This window comes from Camarhynchus parvulus, chromosome 1A, assembly GCF_901933205.1.
Source record: "Camarhynchus parvulus chromosome 1A, STF_HiC, whole genome shotgun sequence".
NCBI lineage: Eukaryota > Metazoa > Chordata > Aves > Passeriformes > Thraupidae > Camarhynchus > Camarhynchus parvulus.
In genome coordinates this window covers 11164920-11188185 of record NC_044586.1, presented here as the reverse complement: position 1 = coordinate 11188185, position 23266 = coordinate 11164920, and the positions used below count along the sequence as shown (strand labels likewise).

Genomic DNA, 23266 nt, shown 5'->3' with positions numbered 1-23266 from the left:
ACTCTTCCAGCTGGTACAGGTGACAAGGCCAGCTGCTCCAGTTTGCTGTGGTGAAAAGACCTCAGTGGAAATTCACCAGGGGGAAAATGGATGGATTCAGGATGCTGTTGATTTGTAAAAAGCATTCCAGCAACTCAATATGAACAGTCAGGATTTGCACATCAGGCTCAATTTGTGGTTGCCCAGAGGCTGTGGAAGCAAGTCATTATCAGAATGTAGCTGGTGCAAGTACCTAAGGTGAAATTGAAGCTGAGAGCTCTAGCTAGGCAAGGGAGAGGCAATTCAGTTATTCTGTCATGCCTTCAGCTACAATCCAATTTTAGAATAGCAGTACATCTTTTGCAGTTGAAGAATAGGCATCTTAACATAACAACAATCACATATTACCTGTGATGTGTCTTGAAAGCACTACATGTGCTTTTCAGAGGATTACCTTTCCCCACTGCCTAGCCAGCTGCATTAGGTTAGGAGCAGGAAAGAGCAGCAGCTAGCAGAGATGAAGGCATCAAGTGCCTTCTAGCAGTGGAGGCAAGAAGGGGAATCTGTAAGGTGCAGCTATTTTTCAGAGTGGAGGTGGGATGAAGTGAGCAGAGACTGTATTAATCTGACCCTTGTGCTGCTGTAGATTCAGGTTTTCTGGCACAGAAAATCTCTCCTTTGTGAGAGCCTTGTTGCTAAGAGTGAGAAGTTGAAAACTATTACCTCTGAGCTCATTCTTGATTTTGTCTTTTGTTCATGTCTGTGGTTGAGGTATTCTTGGCCTTTGCTGTCTGGATTTATTCGTGTGCAGTCAGACACAAGAGTATATTTTTAACATGAATGAAGATCTGAGAGATGCACAGTCAGGTGGCTTTGCTTCTCTTTGGTCCAGTTTTGGATACTTGTTTTTCTCTTAAAACTAGAGGGTTCATATTTTCAAGCCCTGTTTTTTGAAGTCTCCTTGAGCTAGCGGGACTTTTGTTCTCATATATCTCAAGCAGTAATGACCCTTGGGCTCCTGAGTCTCAGGCTGCAGCAATATTTTGTGATAATCAGCTGAGTAATGGTTGTGCCTGGCATCAGAGCCTTTGTTTGGGAGTTATGTAATTGTTTTGGGCATTTTTGTGTGTGTGTGGCTCCTGCAAAGCCCTGAAAGATGATGGAAGCTGAGTGAATAAGGGCAGCCAGAGAAAAAGGCTGCTTAGGCACCATGGAGTGCCTCTGTCTGGTCTCCAGACAACAAGTAGCTAAATTTTCCTGAATGATACAAAATCATTCTTCATGACCTCATCCCTCCTGACTTCCTGGGACAGTAAAACCCATCCCATCTGTCTTCCCTGTGCCTTTGTCCCACACTCCCTCCATGTGTGAAATATCAAGGGTGATATGCAAATCTCATTATTTCAGTGTATATATTAGTCCTTAGCTTTTCCCAGACAGGCAAAAAAAGACCAGAGCTGAGCCAACATTTAGTCTGGAGCATGAGATCATGACCACCAGCTGGGGCCCTAATGCAAGTGATGCTTCCCACTCTTGGCTCCCTGTGTTGCCAGGCAGGCTGGATTCACTACTGTGTTTAAACCTCTAATTGGTCTTTGACAAATTCTTCTTATAATTTCTTCTCTTTTCTCCAGGTAGAGTAATTGCTCCATCTTGCTCCAGAAACAAATCCTGAAACCATAGTACCTTTGGTCATCTGATTTTAAGGATCAAGCAGTTGGTGCCAAGGGACAAGGTAAGCAAATCAAATTTTCAAGGAGCTGCATCAGTTTACAGCAGCTGGTTTGCTTTCACTATTCAGCTTTTCTAGTTTTCTACTGGTGTTAAGATCCTGGCGCCAGCAGAACTTTTCCTTTCACCTTCCACATGTTAGTCTGCCAGAAATTTGGACCCAGGGACAGAGGAAACAGTGGAGATCTGAGACAGACAAGGCAGACAAGTGGTGCTTACTCTCTAGAGCATCTAGAGGAAGCTCTTTGCCAAGGACCTGACACAATATGTTCCTCTTTTGGCTGATGTTTGCTATTGTGTCTTGGGAGGGTGTCAGGGTCCTCAAACAACATAGCTGTGAGTCAGGGTCCTGCTATGTCAGGACCTGTGCTATTCATTATTTTGCATTAATATCCAGAGGACATGGAAATCAAGTGATACCACACTTGAATAGACAAGTAGTTGGGCTCCAGGATTTCAAAGGTCTTTTCCAACCTAAACTATTCTATGGGCTTGGTTTGCAAAACAACTCAAGCTGACATTAGCCCATATATAATGTTTTTGTCTAACTCAAGCTTCTGCAAGTTCAGTGTGTTGGCAGTACACTGCAATTTCTTACCCTGCAGCAGAGGACATGGTGCACTGACACCCAAATGGCTTGTTTGGGAGCAGCTTGCTTCCAGCTGGACCTGTTACCTGCAAGGCTGTGCAGGTTGCAGGGGAGCTGCTTGGACACCTCCTTGTCACAGCTCCCAGGGCTCTGAACAGCAAGGGAGCCTGAGAACCCCCAGCCTGGTGCTGTGCAATCTCACGTCTTGGGTTTTATCAGCTGAGGTGTCAAGCTCCAATGCAAGCAGCTGCATCGAGTGGAAGCAGCAGTGTCACCATGACCCTGAAGCTCTGTCACTGTGACAGCAGTGTCACTGTGACCCTCTTCAGCTGTGGCACCATGAACTGGTGCTGGAGGAGCCAGGACAGGAGCACCTGCAGGTGAACTAATCCTCAATATGAATAAATGACCCAAGAATAATGAAGCATACAGGCTCTGTTATCTTCCAGACAAGAAGGTAAGCACTTCCACCACTGAAATCAGCACATCTCAGCTGTGTATGCTGAGTGTCAGGGCCTTGAAGGCACTAATGGGTCTCGCTGGCCCTGGCTCTCCCCACCCCCTGCCCACAGCCCAGGACCCTATTTCAGCACCTCTGGGGCTGTCAGTCCTTGCCCAAGCAATGCCACTGCAGGGCTGGTCTCTAGATCCCCACAGTCCTGCCCAGTCCATTCATGGATGCTGCTAGATGCAATACAACACATGGACCCCCAGCAAGCCATCCCCCTCCCCCTGGCCATCCCAAAGTTGTGTTTCCAGTCTGGCTCCCTTCAATGTCACCCATGGGCTGACATCAGAGTTGGAGCTACCAGACACTCTGACAGTGCCTGGCACCAAAGGTCATCTCTTGCCTTCATCCCTGCTGGATAATGCTGAAGCACTATGGAAGCCAATGGCTCTGATTTAGCTGGGAAGCCAATGGTTCTGATTTAGCTGGGAAAATGCTTTTTTACTGGGTTTTTCCAGTAACAGGTGAATTTTAGCCTGGAGGGAGGTACTGAGCTAGCTCATTGCCACATTAGGCAGTGTCAAATGCTCCCACCCCCAAAGGATGTGCTTGATGGGAACTGCTGGAATTGCTCAGCATGGATCTGGGCTTAAAGAAGTTGTGACTATTGCTTTGCAAGGAAGTCACTAAGAAATATGATCTTCAAGGAGAAGCAAGCTGCTTTGATCTCTGTCCTTCTGGTTGAGCTCCTCTGTGTGGGCTCAGAGCTGATTTCCAGTAAAGCACGAGCACAGCCAGCACAGAAAAGCTGCAGTGTGGCTGCTGTCTGTAGTAACCCTCCTAAGCAGCAAATACTGCAAGGACATGTGCTGTTCTTGGGCATGAGAATAAGTGGCAGAGAGATCTGGCTGAACCTGTGGTTGTAAATGTTTAGATTTTTGCTAAAAGCACAAGTAGGGGAATTGAAACAGACCTTGATTAGTATGAACTGCTTCTACATTCAGAACAACAGCACTGCAATGATGTGAACAGAGGACAGAGCAAAGGCAGTCCTTGCTAAATGACATAACAATTCACAATGCATATTCATTGCAGGAAATACTTTTCATCCGTCCTTGATTGCATGTTGTATATTGGCTATGGATTCGATGGCTTTGGATTTCTTTAGCGTGCCCTTGGGCTTTCGAGTGTGCTAGGATGCATTGTAATGTAGATGCAGGGTGTCTGGCACTTCTTACTGAATGAGGCTTCAAAGGGAAGTTTGAATCAGACTCTAATTACATTTGTAATAATGCCAAAGGCATTTTGACAAAGGGATTACCTGCTGTTCATGGACAGATTTTGTCCAGAGCACTTGAAACCCGTGGGGTTGGTTCACGCTTCCAGTGGTATTGGCAGACATGGGATTACCTGATTTTTGGTAACTGAGATAAAGGCAGGCAATATTTGTGACTAGGCTTTGAACACAACGGTGTTACTCAGGTAGATGTGACAGCCTGGATGTATCTTCTCTGGAAGCTTTCCCAGTGCCAGAGATTATCTAACTGGGAGCACAGACCACTGACACAGCTGTGCCTGAACCCCTGCCACTGCAGACAATATTGCTGTGGGCATGTGGTCCAAGCAGCTTGCCAGGATCCCCTCATGCCTTTCTCCTTGCCACAATATGTGCCTTTGAAGCTCTAGTGCTTTAGAAAGAAGCACACAGCCTTTTCCTCATGCTTTATGTAGGCAGCTGTATTATGTTGCAAGACTCTTCTACCTTCTCAGGTCTTTCAACAGACAATTTGGGTCCTGGAGCACTGAAAACAGAGCAATTGGAGTTTAGAGGCAGGGAAACAAACACCTTCAGCACAGAGCAGAAATTAGTTTGAAATGAAGAACAGAGGTTTGCTGTCCTCACTGAATGCCTGCCTCATCCCAGGCCTGGTGTGAAAGGCATCTGCCAGCAGATGATGGTGTTGGGAAGCGTGGCTGGAGGGATTTGGGGCTGCTGCCCTGCAGAGGTGCATCTGCCTCCTGGTGCAACGCCATCGGGCCAGCCTGGGGAACAATAGAGCTTTGTGCCTGGCAGATGTTCAGGCAGTGTTTGCTTTCTTTTCCTGAGGGCAGTTGAAACACAGTGACCTGATTTGCACAAGGGCTTCTGCAAGTCAGGTTACAAGCAATTTGGCCAAGGTCGTGCAGAGAGTGAGGGATGCTGTCAGAGATTGATGGAAATCTCTGTGTTCCTGCTTTGCTTGATGGTCCAAGCACAACACCTCCATCAGTGCATGACATGCTGGTGATTTATCCAAGCAGTACTTTGCTCAGTAGGTTTTATCTCAGTAACAGTGGGAACAGTCTGTGTGTCTTGTACATCCAAAGAGCAGGAAGTGTACCTTACTCAGAGCAAAATAAGGTCTTTGACCCAAGGATCTTGGCAGTGAACCATACAAAAGGTAATGGTTACATATGATCTTTCTCCTGACTTCATGGAGTCAGGAGGGACTGGAGTAAGCCCTCACCTGCTTGGCAGGAGAAGGTTCATCTTATAAGCTAAGTGTAGAATTACAGAAGTGCAGGAAAATGGCAGGAATCACCACAGATTTTTGCCCTACTGTGCCACTGAACACAGGGAGAGAAAAGAGCTCCAAAACCTCCAGAAACCAGGCTTGGCAACTGCAGGACTTGCCTAGGAGTGGTTTCTGAGGCGGTGTGTGAAGTCTGACCTCTGTGTGCCCTATCTGCCTGGGGGGCTGCTGTCACTTCCCCCCTCCAAGACTAAACCCTTGAGGAGGCTGATTGAGGATGGGGGGAGGTTTGAAAGGCCAGAGAGACCAGCCCTGAAGCAGAGCTGCCCCCTCAGCAGAGGGATGAGCTGCATGCTGAGAAGCCTGGCTTGCAGCATCATGATGATGATGTGAATGAAAACAGACAACGCAGTTCCATCCCTGCCTGTGTTTTGGGATCTGTTTGCTGATGGTGAACTGGATGCACTCAGGAGAGGCAGACAAGGCTGCAGATTTGTTTGTGAAGGAAGCAGTGGGAGCACAGAGCCAGTCCCAGGAAGGAGGGGGGAAGAAGGTGCAATAAACTATTGCATACTTTCGGTTGCCTCATGAAACCTCTCCCTCAAGGATCCTCTCAGAAAGCAGATAACAGTGGAGTGCATCTATATGTGTTTGCAATGCAAGGGCATGCATGTGATGAATGTACATAAAATTAATAAAATGCAATGGGCTGCAGCAGGGAATTAGAGATTTAAAACCTTCAAATTTTAAATCACTGGAGCTTCAGAGGTCCTGTGGCAGAGATTCTGGAAAGTAATCATGTTTTACTTTATCTGTAAGTCTGCTGGATGAATAATAATTACACAATGTGGCAGAGGAAAACCATGTGCTTTTATTTAAGCTTAATCTTCATAGATATGAGGCAGTTATAGAAGGCGAGCTGCTTGCTTTAATGGTATTATAATTTGATAAGATATTAGAATGTGTGCCTGCAGTATCTGCTTTCTAAGCAATGAGGGATTGGGCTGGAGGAAGTGTTCTTTGCTTTATGCCTTATGGTTTATTTGGGTTTAGACCCTAAGGCAGCCAACACTTCTCCCATGCTCTAAGCAGTCTTCTTGCATAAGCTCAGAGAATGAAAATTGCATTCTTTGTAAACCTCTTTATAAAATCTCCTGCTGTTGTTTTCTTTCCAACTTCTGCTATAGACTCTCCTGCACTTTGTGCCAGAATGACTTGGATTTCAGTCTTACAGTCCATCCTTATCCCATGACTATTCACATCCAGCTCCTTGTGAAGGAGTTGACAACACGGCTCCACTGAAAGTCAGCCAAGGGTTGGAATGGTCTGAGCATTACCAACATTCATATTGCATCTTAGTGGTTTTCCTTCCTTCCATCCTACAGGATCTCATGACCCCATAGATACTAGAGCAAAACAGGAGAGGCTTTCAATGGAAAATCAGTGTGGCTTGGCAGCTTGTGAAAGATCTTAGAGAGGGAGCTGTGGAGCTGTGTGGAGGAGTGAGCAATCCATCACAGCAGCATGATTTCCAATTCATGGAAGAACGATGAAGAAAATAGAAAGTGAAGCAAGAGTGTCACAGCAAGGGGAAGGGACGTAACCTTTAAATAGCAGGTTTTTCCACCTCTCTGAAGCATTGGGCATTGGTTTCTTGCAGAAGTAGGACAAAGAGCTTGATGGTCTGATCTTTTATGGCAGATCTTAAGGGCAGGGGGAGCTGACACGCTTGTTAGCATTTGACCCAGTTTAAACTAACAGGTTCTGAGGAACAAAGACTCACTGAGAGGTCATGGAGAAGGAAACCTGAACCAAATTGACATTGAGAGAAATATTCATGGCAACTAGAGATACAAGTATCTAAGGAAGAACAAATCTGCCAAGCTAAAAACCTTCCCTTGCTTTGTTGTAACAGTGACAATCCAGCTGGTGAAGGAACAAAGCTGTTGCCACAGGAGAACAGACCAAAGTGAAAGGGCACAGGCAGATCTGGTCTATGCCAGTAAGTTTTTTGTGCCTGTCCTAGTCCGAAATCCTCAGTCCTACCTTATCCCTGTTCCTTGGAGCAACTCATAAAAAAATTTTACACTGCTTTCTGCTCTGCTGTGCCAGGGACAAACCTCATCTCCCTGGGGTTATTGTTAATATGATTTGATTAGAGGACACCCATCCTATTCAAATCCCTTGTGGAACTTTAACACTTTTTGTTGGTGAAAGGAAAAAATACTCATAATCCCAGCCAGTTATCTCTGATCATCCTAGATGTGTCTCATGGCACAATCCTATCAGGCACTGCTGCTTCCCAGGCTGTACAAATGTTTTCTCATGGCATTTGCCTGATTAGTTAGTATGTGCAGCACTTTGTCATGCTTTTAGTCCTCATCTCTGTTTTCCTTTCACTCTTGCAAGAAGCTCCACAGCACCTTCATGGACCTGCTGTGATTTCTGTAAAATTTAAGCACTCGATGTTGCAAGCAGAGCAGAAGTATTGATAGCAGGGCAGCCTTTTTAAGGAGGTACAGGGTAGTTTTGGATGGTGAAAGGACAACCAAAATGCCTAGGTTCTGCTAAAATATAATAAAAGTTACAGATTCCTTGGAATGAGATCCAGGATGGAGGCAGGAAAAAACCCATGAGAGTGCAGAAGAGATAACCAAAGGCAGCCTGCAGTATCTAAAGCTAGATCAGCTTGGAGGGAAATATTAGAACAGCTTAGATGGAGGGGTTTAGGTGAGAAGACCCTGAGACCATAACATGGCCCAGGCAAGCTGGATCTGCTGGAACTGCTTGGCAAAAGATCTGAGTGGCCTCATTAGGATGCCTTTTGTGCCCAGAAGATCAGTTGTCTTAGGAGAACAAATCAGTGCCCCTAAAAAATTCCCTCACAAAAAAAGTGTCTGCGGCAGCTGCACATATAGAAGTGGGAGCTCAACTTCACAGCTAACCCAGGAAAATTGAATTTATTAATTTTACACCTCCAATCCCATGTGTTGTGCTTTTCCCTCTTGTTTAATGCTATATGCAGTACTGATTTTATTGAGATTGAGGTGTCTGTGCACTGAACTTTATTCAAGAAAAAGATGCCCTGTACAGAAGACAGCTAAACCAAAGTAATCTAGAACCAGCTAGCAGCTGGTTTTTACTTAAGGTAAAAAGGTCAGAACTATTGTGTTAATTTTTGGGTTATTTTTAGAAGCAGCCTTAACTCATGCATCCTTTAGAGGGGCTGATGAAGCCTCTGTCTTGGACTTCCTGGAGACATCCATACCATGTTTTAGACCTCAAAAAACAAGCATACCTACAATATAAGCGCTTGGTTTTGAATGAGAGTCAGAGACTGACTTGTCAAGCTCTTACCATCTGACCCAAAGCTGAATAAGCAGATACATACAAGTTAATAAACAAACCAAACTAAATAAAACAACCTAGCTCTGGTGCAAAGTCGAGAAATTTACTGGTCTCACAGAAAATGTGTTTGCAGCTCCAGAAAGGTTCAGGTTGTTACTGACTGTGGTAACTACAAGAATTGGGGATTGTGAGAGAAGATTTGTCTTCTTTTTAATGTTTTAATTTTTTTTTTGATTGGAGATTGGGGTTACTGGGAAGGAGAAAATATTAGTTTAGCTTCTGTCTGCTTTCACTAGGACACTGGAGGAAGCTAAGAGAGAGAGAGATGCTGACCTAGGTGGCTTCCAGGTCAGACAGTTACTCCACGTACCTCCCTAAAATGACACAAGGTGGATGAATTATCAGTTTCCTTGTAGGCATTTTCTTATCAAAGGCACTTGTTGAACAAGGACAAATGTAAACCATTAAAAAAAAAAAAGTGATTCACACTGCTAAGAGGTAAAATAAAGGGGTCATAGGAGTCCACAGGAAGAAAATGACAAGACTGTAATTATTACAGGTGGCATGGACCAAGACTAACAAACAGATGAAACACAAAAGGATAAAAGTGAAAATACTGAATGATATGATATCCAGAATACTGGATAATACTGAATTATATATCTTTATGATGTCCAGGTGTCAGAATTATCGACATAATGGGGGGGATCTTATCACTTTGGAGAAGAAAAAGTTAGAAATTCGAAAGAATCATCTCTGCCCCTTTAAAAGTAGGTGCCGCTCGCGGACAGAGCTGCCAGTATTTTGGCATCGGGTGATCCTAACGAGAAGGATTCTCGCAGCGGGGGTAAAATAATGCTGTTTTGTTTCTGGACGCGGCACAATGGCTAGTAAATCTTAAGCAAACTGAGAACGAAGCAACATTTTAGATTTTTGCTGTGAAGCGGAGTGCGAGTAGCCAAGAAATATCTCTCCCGTAACGTGGTACGGGTGCCATCCATCACGGCGCGGGGATGGAGAGCGCACAAAAGCCATCGGCCGCGGGTGCTGGCTGTTGCTTCCACATTGGGCTGGGGAGGAGAAGCAGCCGCTTCCCCGGGCAGGATTCCCGCAGGAAGCGCTCAGCGCAGCCCGGGCGCCGGGCGGGGCTCGGCGCGTTCCGGCAGCGGGGCTGCGGGAGCTCCCTCCTGGGGCGGGTGGGGGAAAGAGGCATTCCCGATAGGAAGCGGCACCGTCTCCAGCTTTATTTAAATAAAGCCAACCTCTCCCGCTCACACGCGGGGGAGCTTTAGGCTTCAATCGGGAGCACAACGGGTGACAAAGGCGCCCGCGGCTCTCCCGACACGCCGGGAACGCCGGCCCGACGCGCGGGGCGGGGGCGGCCGCGCAGGGTTTAAATGCCCCGCGGGGGCGGTCCGGCAGCGCGGTGTGTCCCGCCCGTCCCCGCCCCGCTCAGCTGACAGCGGGGCCGCCCGCCCGTTCTCCGCCGCCCGCCGGAGCCGCTGCTGCTCGGTGCCCGCCTGCGCGGCCCCGCCGGATGGGGGCGGCGCGCCGTGACCGGCCCGCGGGCGCGCCCGAGCCGCGCTGCCGCCGCCGCCGGGAGCCGCACGGAGCCACCGCCGGCGGGATGAGCGGGAGCGGCAACCCCGGGCCCGGCGCGGCGCCCTGCCGCTTCGCCCACTACTTCGTGCTGTGCGGCATCGACGCGGAGAGCGGGCTGGAGCCCGACGAGCTGGCAGGTGAGCCTGGAGGCCTCGCCCGCGCCGCTGCGGCTCTCGGCGGGCGTGCGGGATGCGCTGCCTCAAAATGTCTGCTGCCCCCGAGAAGGGGAGGAGGAGGGGTCGCCGCGCCGGTGGGAGCCGCTGGGAGGGAGCGACTCTGGAGGATAAAGCATCCTCCTCCGGAGGGGCTGGTGGAGCATCCCCCCGAGGTGGGGAGCGTTTGGCCGCCGGGATGCGGCGTCCCCGCAGGCCGGGCTGCGCTGACCCCGCTGGCCCCGGTCCCTGACGGTGGCGGGGACAGGCAGTCCCCGGCGGGTGCCACTGGCAGAGAAGGGAACCCAGGGTTACGGAATTGGAGGGAGCCGAATGACCGAGCTTTCTGCCGGGGCAGATGCGTTTTCTTCAGTCTCTGCACTGGAAAGGAGGGGGAGGGATCTGGGAAGAACTGAATATATTAATGGAATCGCATCTTTCTTATGTTTATTCGCACCTTATGTCTATTCAGAAGTAGTCTTCCCGCATTCTTCTTTCCTCCTCTACCCCAAAAACGTTACAGAATAAAAGGAGCAAAACTATTGCTGTAGGCTCAAACACATTTTCTAAAATGTTTATTTTTGATGGATTCATGACTGGATATGAGCTGATTATGTTGGCATAAGGCAGCAGTTCTTCCTCAATGTCACTTTTGTTTATGCGAAAGAAACGAAGGTTTTTACATGTAAAATTTTATCAACTTCAGACTTAATAACAGGGCTTAATTGCATGGAAGCTAAGTGTTTCCTCATGGAGTTCTGAGTTTGGAAGTGTTTAAGTGCCCGTGTTTGCCCATTCCCATGCGTTCTCACTGCAGGCAAAGGAGCTGTGCGTGGCTGGAGTGGAAGGCAGCTGTGAGCCCCTCTGCCTGGCAGTGGGATCCTGGGGATGGGATCCTAATGAGGTGTCTGCAGCTATTGCATCAGGAAGTACCTTGCCTTCTGGTTGTGTAAGAGAAAGACACGATGATCTGTATCACTGGTCAATGTACACTGGTTGAAGTTCATGTTTTTGTCACCAGTGAAAGGGGTGGATGCACGTATGTTTCCAAGGAACAACTTTCCAAGTAGCCTTATCTTGAGGCAGGGTAACTAAGTCTCTACCCTTGGCAGTGAGCACACACTGCTGTATGGAGGTAGCCCTGGGGACTCCAAGTTGAAGCATTAGCTAAATGTACTTTCATCTCTTTGTTTTTTTCACATGTATTTGTGACCACAGCTGTGTGTTTTCAGTTTTGCTGCTTTTAGTAGAAAACTCCTGACTCCCAGGAGCCACCTCCCAGCTGATGGTGTGCAGGGTTTGATTTGCATGGTATGGTCTATTGGGGTTTCAGCTACCTAAACTTTGAGTCATCTATCTGAAAAGAAACTATTTTTAAAGCTGTGTTGCCTGGTAGGCTGTGCCTTCCCTGATGTACCCAGACTCTCCAAGTTGTCTTCTGCTGATTTTTGCGCCATTTCCCAGGGAGGTGCACAGCTGTGTTCTTGGGGAGCACTGCTCAAGGACAGCCTGAGTGTGGTGGGTTTGTGCAAATGTAGTGCCTTGACTACAGGGCTCCTCTTCGGTGGTGATTCAGTAGGTTTGGCTGAACTGCTCCAGCAACACTAAGCAGATTTCAAAGCTAAAGTAATCCCCCTCTTCATTTTTCAGTAAAAGAAAGTAATTTTGGCACATACAGGATAGACCTATTTAGAAAATACAATGCAGCTGTGAATTTCAAAGAGAAATTAACAAAGTAGTAATTTTTGAAGCAATGTCTTTGTGACTGGTTTCAACTGGGCAAGGTCCAGCAATATGGTTTGAACATACAAACACTTTTGGTAGTGCCAGCTCTGGAGGCATTCTTAATACCTTAGGAGGGTTGGGATGTGATAGAGGAAGAAGTGGAGTAACAGAAATATGATGGAACTTAACATTGCCACTGAGCAATGTTATATTTTTAGGGACTCGTGACACGAGCTTTCTGCTATCAGCTGGGAGCTCAGCAGTGGGAAATGCTGGGGAGGAACAGGGAGTGCTGTGAGCCACAAATACAATACAGCCGTGGAAAAATTAACTCTGGTTTGAGATGTAGCTGAGAAAACATTTCTGTTAAAGCTTGGGGAGTACTAATGCTGCTGTAGGCAGGTGATAGTGAGAACCCATCTAGAAGTCTGTGCTACAGATTTCAAAACCTAAGGTACTACAGTAGAATTCTCCGCTGTAATGGGTAGGGAGAAAGATGCTTGAGGGAGCAGAAAGTCTGTTCTATCACAGGAAACCCACAAATGGCTATTCTTTCTAAAAATGTTCTTAAAATTCTTTGTGGAAGTAAATGACCCTGTTCTTTCAGTGTTATGTAGTTGTGGTAGCTACATCTTGCTATCCTTGTGCTTAAAGAGCTTGTTGAGGTAAGTCACAAGGCATCAATGAAAAGTTGCTGTGACTTAAGCTGCTGCACAGATCATCCCCAGTTTAGCAAAAAAAAAAAAGTAATCAAGAACCTGCTTATCCCCAAACCCGTGAATCCCTTGGCAGCCAGTGTTCACAAAGGGCCTTGCTCACCCCAGCTTTGACTGATGGAGCTGCCTTGGGGCTGAGCAAAGAGGAGGAGAAGGGACAAGAGGAGCTCTGCTGCTGCTTTGGAGGCCCCAGGGGCTCTCCTGTGAAGAGAAAAGCAGAAGTTAGAAAATCTCTGAGGATTTGAGGTGAACCCTGTGGTGATGTTCGGGCAGCTCACTGTGGTACATGGTGTGCTGAGGAGCTGCCTGTGAGTCAGCTCTGGCGTCACCTGGAGCTCCCTGACCTGTGCCCTGCCTTTGGCTGGGGACAGCCTGGGACTCTCTCTGGTGTGGAGGCTTTCCTTGCCTGAAGCCCAAAATCTCTTCAATTAAAAACAGCAAAAAGCACCAAAAAATCCTCATCTGCTGCATCAGGCAAGAAGTGAAATGTTTCAGTGTTACTCATGAAAGCAGGGTAAAGAACTGTTTTTCTGATTCTTGTAGTGTTGATATGTTTGTTCAGAAAATGAAATAAAATCAACATTTATGGTTGTATAGCATTTTGACATGCTTTTTGGGGAGAATGTTTTGGTTTATAGATCTTGTTCCACTGAATGGATGCTCAGGGCTTAAAATAAGCTTGGTAGATTAGAATTTTCCACCAAGCAAACAGTTCATTTTGCTTAGATTATTTTTTTGTCTTTTGCATGTAGGATGTTTTCTGGTACAGATTTTTTTTTTTGAGTTGCTTCACAGCTGGCTCTTCAGATGGCTGATTTGGGGTTTTTAAGTGAACTAATTTTGAACAGCTAAAAGCTGTTTACCTATTATTCAACTTGGTAGTGTATCCAGGCATGCAGCAAAATTGTGTGTAGATTATGATGTTGTCAAAACACTTGTGGCCTTTATCACTCAAGGATGGAGGGAAAAAAACCCTTTCTTTTTCCCAGGGACACTTTTCTAGGTTCTTTCCAGGGACTTGAAGGAGGAAAGGAAACTATCTAAGGATTTCTTGGTGTTTAGTAGTTGGAGGGGTCATAAAAGAAAAGCAGGGTATTTGATGTGAAATATCTTGAAAAGCATGCAAGTTTCAGTATTGGTTTCAGTGCCCTGTTGAACTCCCTTAGAATAGGGTAAAGGGAGCTTTTCTGTCATGTGTAGGTCTGATGGAAAATAAATTTCTGTTCACTTTCCATGCCTACTTCTTTCAGGGAAAGCCATTTTGAGACTGTCAGCCTTGGAATTGCATGTGCTCAAGTGAATTTGTTATAGTAAATATTTAACATTGCATTTAACAAAAAGAGCTAATTGTTCATTAAATTGTTTCTATCGTATGTTTTTTCATACTATGTGAATTTCATGTTCATATATAGTGAGCTATATGTGCAGGGCACAAGGTTTTCTGGCTGTAGCAGCTTTTACCATTTGCTTGGGGAACATGTTAAAATTTTGTAGTATCTTGTTTGAGTGTCACAAACTACAATTTAGAAAAATCCAGAGTACACATGACTCAATTAAAAAGAACATGAAATATACTTCATTGGGGAAGTAATTTAATACTCTGAAGGAAAGTAGGGAGAGAATTAGGGATGGATGTTTTGTTCTGAAGTGGAAGTACTCCATTGAAGGTGCAGTCTGGGGGAAGAGAAGGTGCAGTAAGCTAGCCTGGGAACTGGGACTTGAAAGGACCATGTTGGATGGTGCCTTCTGTGTCTTAGAATGGGAATATTGGTGGAGTTATGGCTGCCTGCTTGCTGTGTGAAAAGATTTATAAGATCTTTATGGGGTTTTTCTCCACACATGAACTGTAAATGTTACATTACACTGTCTAGTTTTGGCCATTGTGTAAAGATTCAATGTCTTACTGTCCTATTCAGTGTATACTTGAAAACTCTGGGGAGCTTCATTACTCTACTGTTAAGATCAAATTCTTTATTTTAATGGCCAGCAAAGCAGAGAGTGGATACTGATCATGCTGACTGAAAATGCTGAATGTCTTGGGGAAAATGCACATTTCTTCTACCTTATGCTGTTTCCCTACAAAATATCCACATATTGGTAATTAATTTCCCTTCAATGAAATGTTAAAATCCAAACAGGGCATGCTGCAGTCTGGCTAATTGTGCTTCTTATCTAGTAGGCTCTTATTTTTAGAAAGCTAAAAGACTTTTTTGTCCTTGTGTGTGCTTGGCACCTGAGTGCTGACGCCTCGCAGAGCCTCCCCGCCGCCTGCGCCGTTCTCCTTCGCGCTTCCTCTGTGCCAGGGCTGTGTGCTGCCAGAAAACTTGGTGGCACTACTACAGGCATACAACTTCTTGTGTGCATGGCTTTTCTGAAAATAGGCAGTTGGATTTTTTCCTAGTTTGCTGGAAATAGACTTAAGTTTCCCTCTACAGAGGAATATCTGATCAGTTGCGATTCCTGTTCGTGACTTACACAACTGACGCAAATGGAAAGCAGGCCACAGAAGTTCTGCTTTTCACTTTTAAGTGTAGTCCACATTTGCACAAAGCATTTTTGGAGGGATTGTCCAGATTAAGTAACCTGGATGTGGATGAGAATGGTGCGAGCAGAGGCAGACATGGTTTATGCTGTTCAAGTTAACGAAGCTTAGCTTGCTCCTCAGAAGCGGCTAAGGTCCATTGCTTAGGATTTCTCATCTTTGCAGGGCTTGTGGGAGGAATGGAATTCAAGAGTTTCTCCAGCCCCACTTAAGAAGTGATGCTCAAATGCAGCACTAAATCTTCTGACATTATAGCTGGAAAAAAACAAGTCTTATGGATTAGGGATTGCATGGACTAGCCAGCTTATTGAAGTAACTGTCATTTTTGGGAACTGTCATAATAATAGGGAAATACTGTGTGTTCATTTAGGAAACTTGTTGGATAAAAATCTAAGCTGGGTTAATATTTTGTTCATGTGAAATCAAATCTTATTCTGCATATATAAAGTGTTGCTTTTCTAGTTAAAGGAGCATGGAGATAATCCCTGATTTTGGGAAACCAAAATTGGATGCTGAAACAGAAATAATGTTTCTGCTCTCTTCTACATCTTCAAAGGTGGTGGCATGGATAATTGCTGTAATGGTTCATTCTTCTTTTTTTTTGCTGTTGGATGAAGCCAGAAGTCCACTGTAATACCACAAAGGTTTTAATTTTATTTTAAAAAAATCTGAATTATACATTAAAGACTTAGTTCCTATAGGAGGATTTCTGCAGCCAGAGGAGTCAGTGCTTTTTATAAAGAACTGTCAATATTATTGATAAGTATGATCTCCAGTTACAATAACATTTAATAAGGAGTAACTCTTTCTTGCTGGCTTGGATAGCACACCATTTGTGGAACTGCTGATGGCTGTGATGTATTGCCGTGTTTCAGCAATAGCACTTTCATTCTCTATCTGCATATATGCCAGAGAAATGCAGGATTTAAATGCTCACCCAGCCCTGATGTGATTATTCTGTTATACATTTGCCTTCATCTAAGTTTTTCCTACTGTATTCCTTTGAAAATAAGGTGCTGATTGGGTTGGAAAAACATCATTATTCCTATCAATAGCACTGACTCACTAATGCTAAACCAAAGAGAATTTCTTGTACTTTGCTTGCCAGATAAGCTGCTGTTTTGATTTCCACTTAGACAGACTAAAGCCTCTTGCACGGTCGGAGGCTGCTTGGCTGCCAGAGCCTGCTGCAGTAGCAGAGAAGCAGAAGGTGTGGTAGTGTATGTGAGGGGGCTTTTTCAGTGACGATCCCAGGAACTGCCCTGTTAGTATTGCAGGAGGCAGCCCTTTTCCTTCACACACTGTAATTGCAGCAGTAATCACAGCAGTGCCATGCAGAATGGCTGAGCTGCTGTCCTTTATAAGAACGACCTAAATCCAGCCCTAATCTTGTTCCTGCGCAGCAGCCTGAGGTCACTGCTCGCCCCATCCTGGCAGCTTAGTGCTGCAGTGGCTGTGGAGAAACAGGGTCCCAGGCCCACAGCCTCTGCCATAGAGCCCTGGCAGACAAAGGTGGCACACAGCCTGTGCCTGGGGCACAGAGCCCTGGGAGATGAAGGTGGCACAAATGTGGCACATCCCGGGGACCGCAACAGTGCTGGATCAGGATCAGTACGGCCGTGTGTCCGTGGGAAGGATATGGATGTGGTGGTGGTGTGAGCCTGAGATCAAGGTCCTGCTGCCAGGGGAGAGACCCCTGTGTTGGTGTCCACCTCTGTCCTGTCCTCAGGGTGCTGGGGGATGGTGGCATCGGGGGAAGGCGATGCCCACCGCCCTGCAAACGGAACAGCAGTAACCATAAGTATGTCAGAATTGCTCAGGGCAGTGCGTGACTGTAATATTGATTTCTCTGCTCAGCTGTTTTCCCCTGTCCTCGCCAGAGCCATTTCCCAGTGCTGCAGGAGCTGTGCCAGTGCCCTGACACCCTTCCCACAGCTCGCCTGTGCCAATGCAGAGCTCCATGCAGGAATAACTCCAAAATGAGCTGCTTCAGGAGAGCTGCACGTAAGCCAGCAGGGCAGGGGTGTCAGGGCTCTCTTGCCTGCCTTCTTTCACCTGCTTGTCATGGGCTAATCAAGTTGTCCTTAATGCCAGCTCGTCCCTAGAACATGCTGGCAAGCGTACAGCCCACAAAGGCTCTGCGTGGGCTGGCACTGGGTATGTGGCTGGCACACGGCTCCTGCTGCAGTTCTGGTCTGTTGCAATGAGGGCTGGAGTCAAGGAGAAATGTGAATGAAGGGGAAAAAAACAAACAGTGCGTGCACTTCGATGCAGTTAAAGCTGTGATCTTTGGCTGGTGCTGTTTGAGATCATGTAGGACCACTTACATATGTGGAGTTTCTTCTTGAACTGCCTCTGGTATGCATGGAGAGGAACTGTGTGGAATATGTGAATCTCTGTATAGCTCATGACTGTAAATAGCCTACAATTTTTGTTCTTCTCTTGTTTTTTTTTTTCATTATCTACCTCTTAACCAGCGAATAGCAAAAATATATACAGTAGGAAAAATTGCATTGAGGAAAACCAGATTTGGTCAGGAAACAGTAAGCCTTCACTGTGGTTTTTTGATCACATTAGCCATATAGATAATCCCAAAAGTAATTAGGGAAGAAATGGTGATGGGTCATCATAGTAAAAGAAACATTCTGGGGGAATGATTAATGTGTGATAGACTGCTGAGGTGTCAGATACAGGCATGGCTGGAAGAAATTTCTGTTACATTACCAGTATGAAAATATAAACAACTCCATTTGTGCTTGTTACTTGGAGTCAAAGATCATTTTTAATCATCTCTCTGATCAGCTGAAGATTCTCTTATTAGGGTGTCCTAGGCTTGGTGGAGGTGCCTGGCTGAAAACATGAAGCCATTCTCCTTTGAGGTCTGAGGTCTTGCTTCTACCTCCATGCCTACCCAAGCCATGAAAAATAACATCAAAACATCCAAGCAGATGCTTGAAGAGTGAAATGGGAAGAATAATCCCTGGGAAAGAGGAATAGGAAGAGTCCTTCTATGGTTTGAAGTACTTTGCCAGATCTCAGTGACCTGCTTCAAGTGATAGTACAAAAATTAACTCTTACTAGAACATAATATTGGACAGAAGGGTCTGGTTTTGGTGGATTTGTAAAGAAATCTGGTTCTCTCACTGGAGAACAGCCTTCACAATTTCTTACCATCACGTCAGCTGTTCTTGGTTTGTGTTCAGAGGCAATGTTTAAATATGTCAGTCTTGTAGAGTAAGCACCCCCCCTCACCCCGGAGTGAGTTTGCTTTACTGTCATTTTAACCATCAAATTGGAATAATAATTCTGGGATCTAGTAGCACTTAAAAGAAAGTCAAGTAAGCTTTATATCAAGCTTGATATGGAGTCAAATCATGCTTTGAAGCTGTGTGAGTGGTAAATTGCACAGCATGAAAGCCAGAAGTATCCTCTGTCCACCCCCTTCTTGGTATTCTCTTGTCATGTTAAAGACTAACATGTGGAAGGGTAAGGGGCCTTAATCTGAAACACCATTCTGTGTAAACAATGACAGGATTAAAAAAAAAAAAAAAAAAAAGCCAAGCTCAACCGCCATGGGTGTGTAGTGGCTGCTGCTTTTCACAGATGACTGAAATTATTTGTATAAATTTGCATTTTCCCCTCAGCATCTCTATAAAGCCCTGCTCATTCCCATGCAGAGCTGTTTGCACGTACAAGCGGGTTGGCATGCGGTGGCACGCGATGCCATGTCACCTGTGGGAGCAGGAGCTGCACTTACAAGGGAAAATCAAATATCACCTTTTTTTTTTGTTCCTTACATGTTTGCTCCTTACACGAGGCTGCCCAGGTGTCAGAGGTGCTTTGAGTCCCTTGTGGCTGAAACACAAGAGGGTTGAGCCCTAAGTAATGAAATGATGAAACCCAGAACTCACTTATCTGGTAATTCCTCAATGAAATATTGATTAGATGGGCCAAGCAGCCTGCTTTGGACTGACCAGCATCTGGAATCAACTGGAGCCTTCTGGAAGAGGATGCTGCTGTCATGGTCCAAATAGGTATTGCTTACACTGACTTCAGGTGTCTGACAGGTTCTGCAGTCTGTGCTCTCACTGGCCTGGAGCCTGCCTGGAGGGTCTGCATCATTTAAGAGCCCCCCTCTCCTGCTTTTTCTCCAGATTGCTGCTGAGATTAATCCAGTCAGATGGTGTAAATACCTTCTGCTGGGCCCTCTGGTCTCCCCTGAGATGCCCAGAAAAGAAAATTGAGATTTGTTGTTTTAAATTCAAATTATGAAGTATTTGAGCAAAGAATGCAATATGCAATTGAATAAATATTTGGCTTTTCATTGTTTAGGGAGGGGGGTAGGATTTGCTGATGAGTTAGTTATTCACACAATACTATTTTTCTATCAGCATTCCCACTTGGTATTCTTGTTTGTTTTATGCTGTGCAATACTCTGACATGAATTTAAAATGAAGAACAATTTTATGCTTAAAAACAAAACACCGGCTCTGTTAACACAGACTTTCTCTAAGCCGTGATGCTGGCTGGTGTGGAAGAGATAAAGGGCTGTTGCACTGTTTATAGAATGGGATGTTTTTGTAATGTAGATTTTGTGCTTTCTCACTTTTATTCTTCCAGTATGGCTGTATGAAAACACACAGCACCAAGTATTTGAGGAAGAATTCCCACTTTTTGTTTAAAAAAAAATCCCAAAACCAAAGAATCCAAACAAAACTAGCAGAAACACTAAAAATACCCAACCCCCTAAAATTTTGTGAGGATCTGAAGATTAAATGTTGGTCATGACTCACATTGCTTGAAAACTGCCAGGTGCTTTATAAAAATGACTGATGGTAGATGTGTGTAAAGGGTGTATTTTGCTGTAGTGATGCCTTGTAAGCATTGCAGAAATATCAAGGCCAGGAAGGATGATATTACAGTGCCTTTAATGCACCTCTTTTGGAGTTGTCAGCCTTTGTCTGTAACTACTATTGCTATGAATCTATTAAGGGAGAATATTTATCTCTGGAAATCAGGATAGCAGCTATTCAGCATGGATGGATTAGGTGTTTAGCCTTTTCCCAACATGAAGCTGTTCAAGATAGGTTTTTCTTACAACATATTTGCAAATATATGGACTCTTTCTGGCTTTAGTGAGTATGATAGCAGATGTTGTTTGACACTCTTAATTCAAGCAGGGATATGTTGTCTAGTGTTTGTGTCTGAAATTTGGGAATGACTAAGAATTAAAGAATCCTGGTGTAGGGAATGCTATTAAGTAATCATTTTTTTCCTGTATAAATATGAACATCTGCATGGGGTGAGGCAGCTGTAACCGTGGTCTGCTATTGCACTTAGCCAAAGGGGAATGGTGATGGGAGGTGTTAACTTTCACAATAGCAGTTCTGGGTGATAACTTACTGTCATTTCCATGCCCCTATCTTTGTTTCTCTCTACTTGGAGCTGCCCACAGGGTGGTGAGTTGAGTGGGGAAAGAAAGAGCCCTGTTGAAATTTGCTCAGCGTAACATACTGCTAAGAAAAAACGGCAACCAAAACCAAAAAAATAAATCCCTCCAGCCTCATGTGGGCTGAACTTCCCATGAAAACCGTGCTTTAATGAGCTCAGGCCCCTCAGCCCTGCTTTGTCCCTGTCAGCAGGTGAGAAAGGGCCGAGGTCCCTGGCGTGGGTGCCCTGGCTGTGACCCAGGAGCTCAGGGCCCCGATTAGTTCAGCTCTTGTGCTTTCAGTGGGAATAAGAATGACAAAACATTTGTCTGGGGGCCTGGATGTATTCATGCTCCTCGCCTTCAGGTCCGTGCTAGTGCTGGCAGAGCCATTTGTCCCGGAACCAGGGAGAAAAGGCACGGATTTAGGTCTGTCCCAGAGCTGAGGGCACATCCCTCAGAGCAGTCATTGCAGCGATGTGTCCGAGATACAGATCATATATGATGGTGATAATGATCTGAAAGCTATCTGCAATTCAAAGTGGGTATTGGGTTTCAGTTATTGGTTCATATTTTGTCAGCACTTTGTGACAATGACTTCTGACCGTGTCCCAGTATTGCTTGTGATGCATTGAATAACTCAAAAGGGAAGCTGATGCTAACTAAGCAGGAGACCATCTGTGTTGTTAATAGTGCAATGTTATCACACTCAAAACTCAGCTTGAGTGATTGATAACATGATCACACCAGGCTTGTTTCCTTTTTATTAAAAAAAAAAGTCAAAATACCAACCAATCTTATCCTCCCCCCAATCTCATCTACCAGCTTCTGAGCACACATGTCAATTTAATTTTGTCAGAGATGGAATGGAAAAGAAAGAGGATTTTTTAATGAAGTCCTTACAGCTAGAGCAGAGATCCTAATTAACCTTCCAATGGTGTAGGTGCACAGTTTGTGGTAATTGGGAGTGGGGCTGTGGCTGAGCCTCATCCCCAATGGGATACAGCTGTGCAGGACAGGTGACCAGCACTGAGGGTAATGAGCCATGGAGTGCCCAGGGGCACTGACCAATCACCAGAGGGAACAGAGGGCACACAGGTGTAAAGCATGTAGGATGATGGCTATAAAAGGTTGGGCTAAAGAACAAGAGCCTTCTGAAGTGACATGGTGGTACTCTGTATGGGTGAGTGCATAAAACCTTCTGATGTGGTGTTACTGTGTATGGGTGGGTGCCTGATGTGCAGTTGTGTTACTCTGTTTGGGTAAGTGCTTAAAGCCTTCTGAAATTGTCTGGTGATACTCTGTGTGTCCTGGTCGTCTCAGCTGTGACATATGCTGCAGCACAATAGTACAAAGGCTGCAGGAAAAGCAGCAACATTTTGTAAAGCAAGGGAGGCCCCTCCACGAGGGTATCCTGGCAGTAATTGGCAGCCCCAGAGTGGGATCCAAGCAGAGCATGCGCTGCCTCCTGCCTATCTGTGGGGTGGGGAGCACAGGTAACTCCTGGTACTGAGGGGGAAGGAAGGAAGGACTATTGGAACTAGCAGGCCTGTGTGAGCAAAAGGAGCTGCAGATGAGAGGATCGTGATTTCTGTCCTGCCATCCTGTTGCATAATTCCTGGTGCTATTCACCCCTACCTGTGAAAGCCTACAGCTGTGCTAAAGCCATTATTCTTAGTGTTTCTTGCTCAGTCTCAGCTCCTACAGTGTGATAACAGGCAGTGGGAACAAAGCTATGTTTGGCAATAAATAACAGTTCTCGGATGGTTGTTTGCAGGGTCCAAGTCCTTCCTCAACCTCAATGAAAGGATGTAGGAGCTTGACTATGTTGGTACTATTGCCTCCAGAGATGTGTCTATGGAAAAACACTTCTGTGTTTCTTCAAAATATACTGCATGGGAGATACAGAAGCAGAATATGCTGGGGAAGAGAGTTCTTTACTATCTTTTTCTTTTCTTATCTTCCCCCTTTCTACATTCAAGAACAAACCAGTTCATCGTCATACTTTATTGTTCTAAAATGCTATTCTGACCTTTCTGATGATATTGTTCAGAATGAAAATCTCTAGTCTGATATATTAAAGTGCTAATGATGCATTAGGAGTCATAAAACTGTATTTAGTGCATTAAATTTTGAGTAACTCCAATAAAAGACACTGCAAGGGATGGCTAATCACTTGGCATTTATGAGTTGTCTTGGAAGTAAATGACAAGCTCCAGTTGAATCTGCCTGCTGAAATAGCCCAGAAGGAGATGGCATTGCCTTGCAGTGGAAGGTTGGCAATCTGTGCTTGATTAATCTGCTCACCCCAAAGTGACATTGCTCCATGCTTCCAGCAAGCTTGTAATAGATGAATGCATTAATGAGCCCCTGGGTAACTGAGACGACTCCTGGGGGCCAGAGGATGTGGGGAATGATAAACATTGCTGACTCAGTTTCTCTCTCCTATATTACATTTTTTTCCCAAACTGTACTTAAGTGATTCCATGTTAA

General features: G+C 45.3%; 1 protein-coding gene across 3 annotated transcripts in view; it reads left to right on the top strand.

Moving 5' to 3' along the window:
* Window positions 1–10212: 10212 nt before the first annotated feature.
* The window catches only part of DENND5B (DENN domain containing 5B), a 101696-nt gene continuing 88642 nt past the window's right edge, over window positions 10213–23266 (top strand). For all 3 annotated transcript variants that reach the window (XM_030959558.1, XM_030959562.1, XM_030959561.1), the window contains exon 1: window positions 10213–10347. In XM_030959558.1, coding sequence (XP_030815418.1) covers window positions 10236–10347 — 112 coding nt within the window. In that variant the 5' untranslated portion in view covers window positions 10213–10235. The remainder of the gene's footprint in view (window positions 10348–23266) is intronic.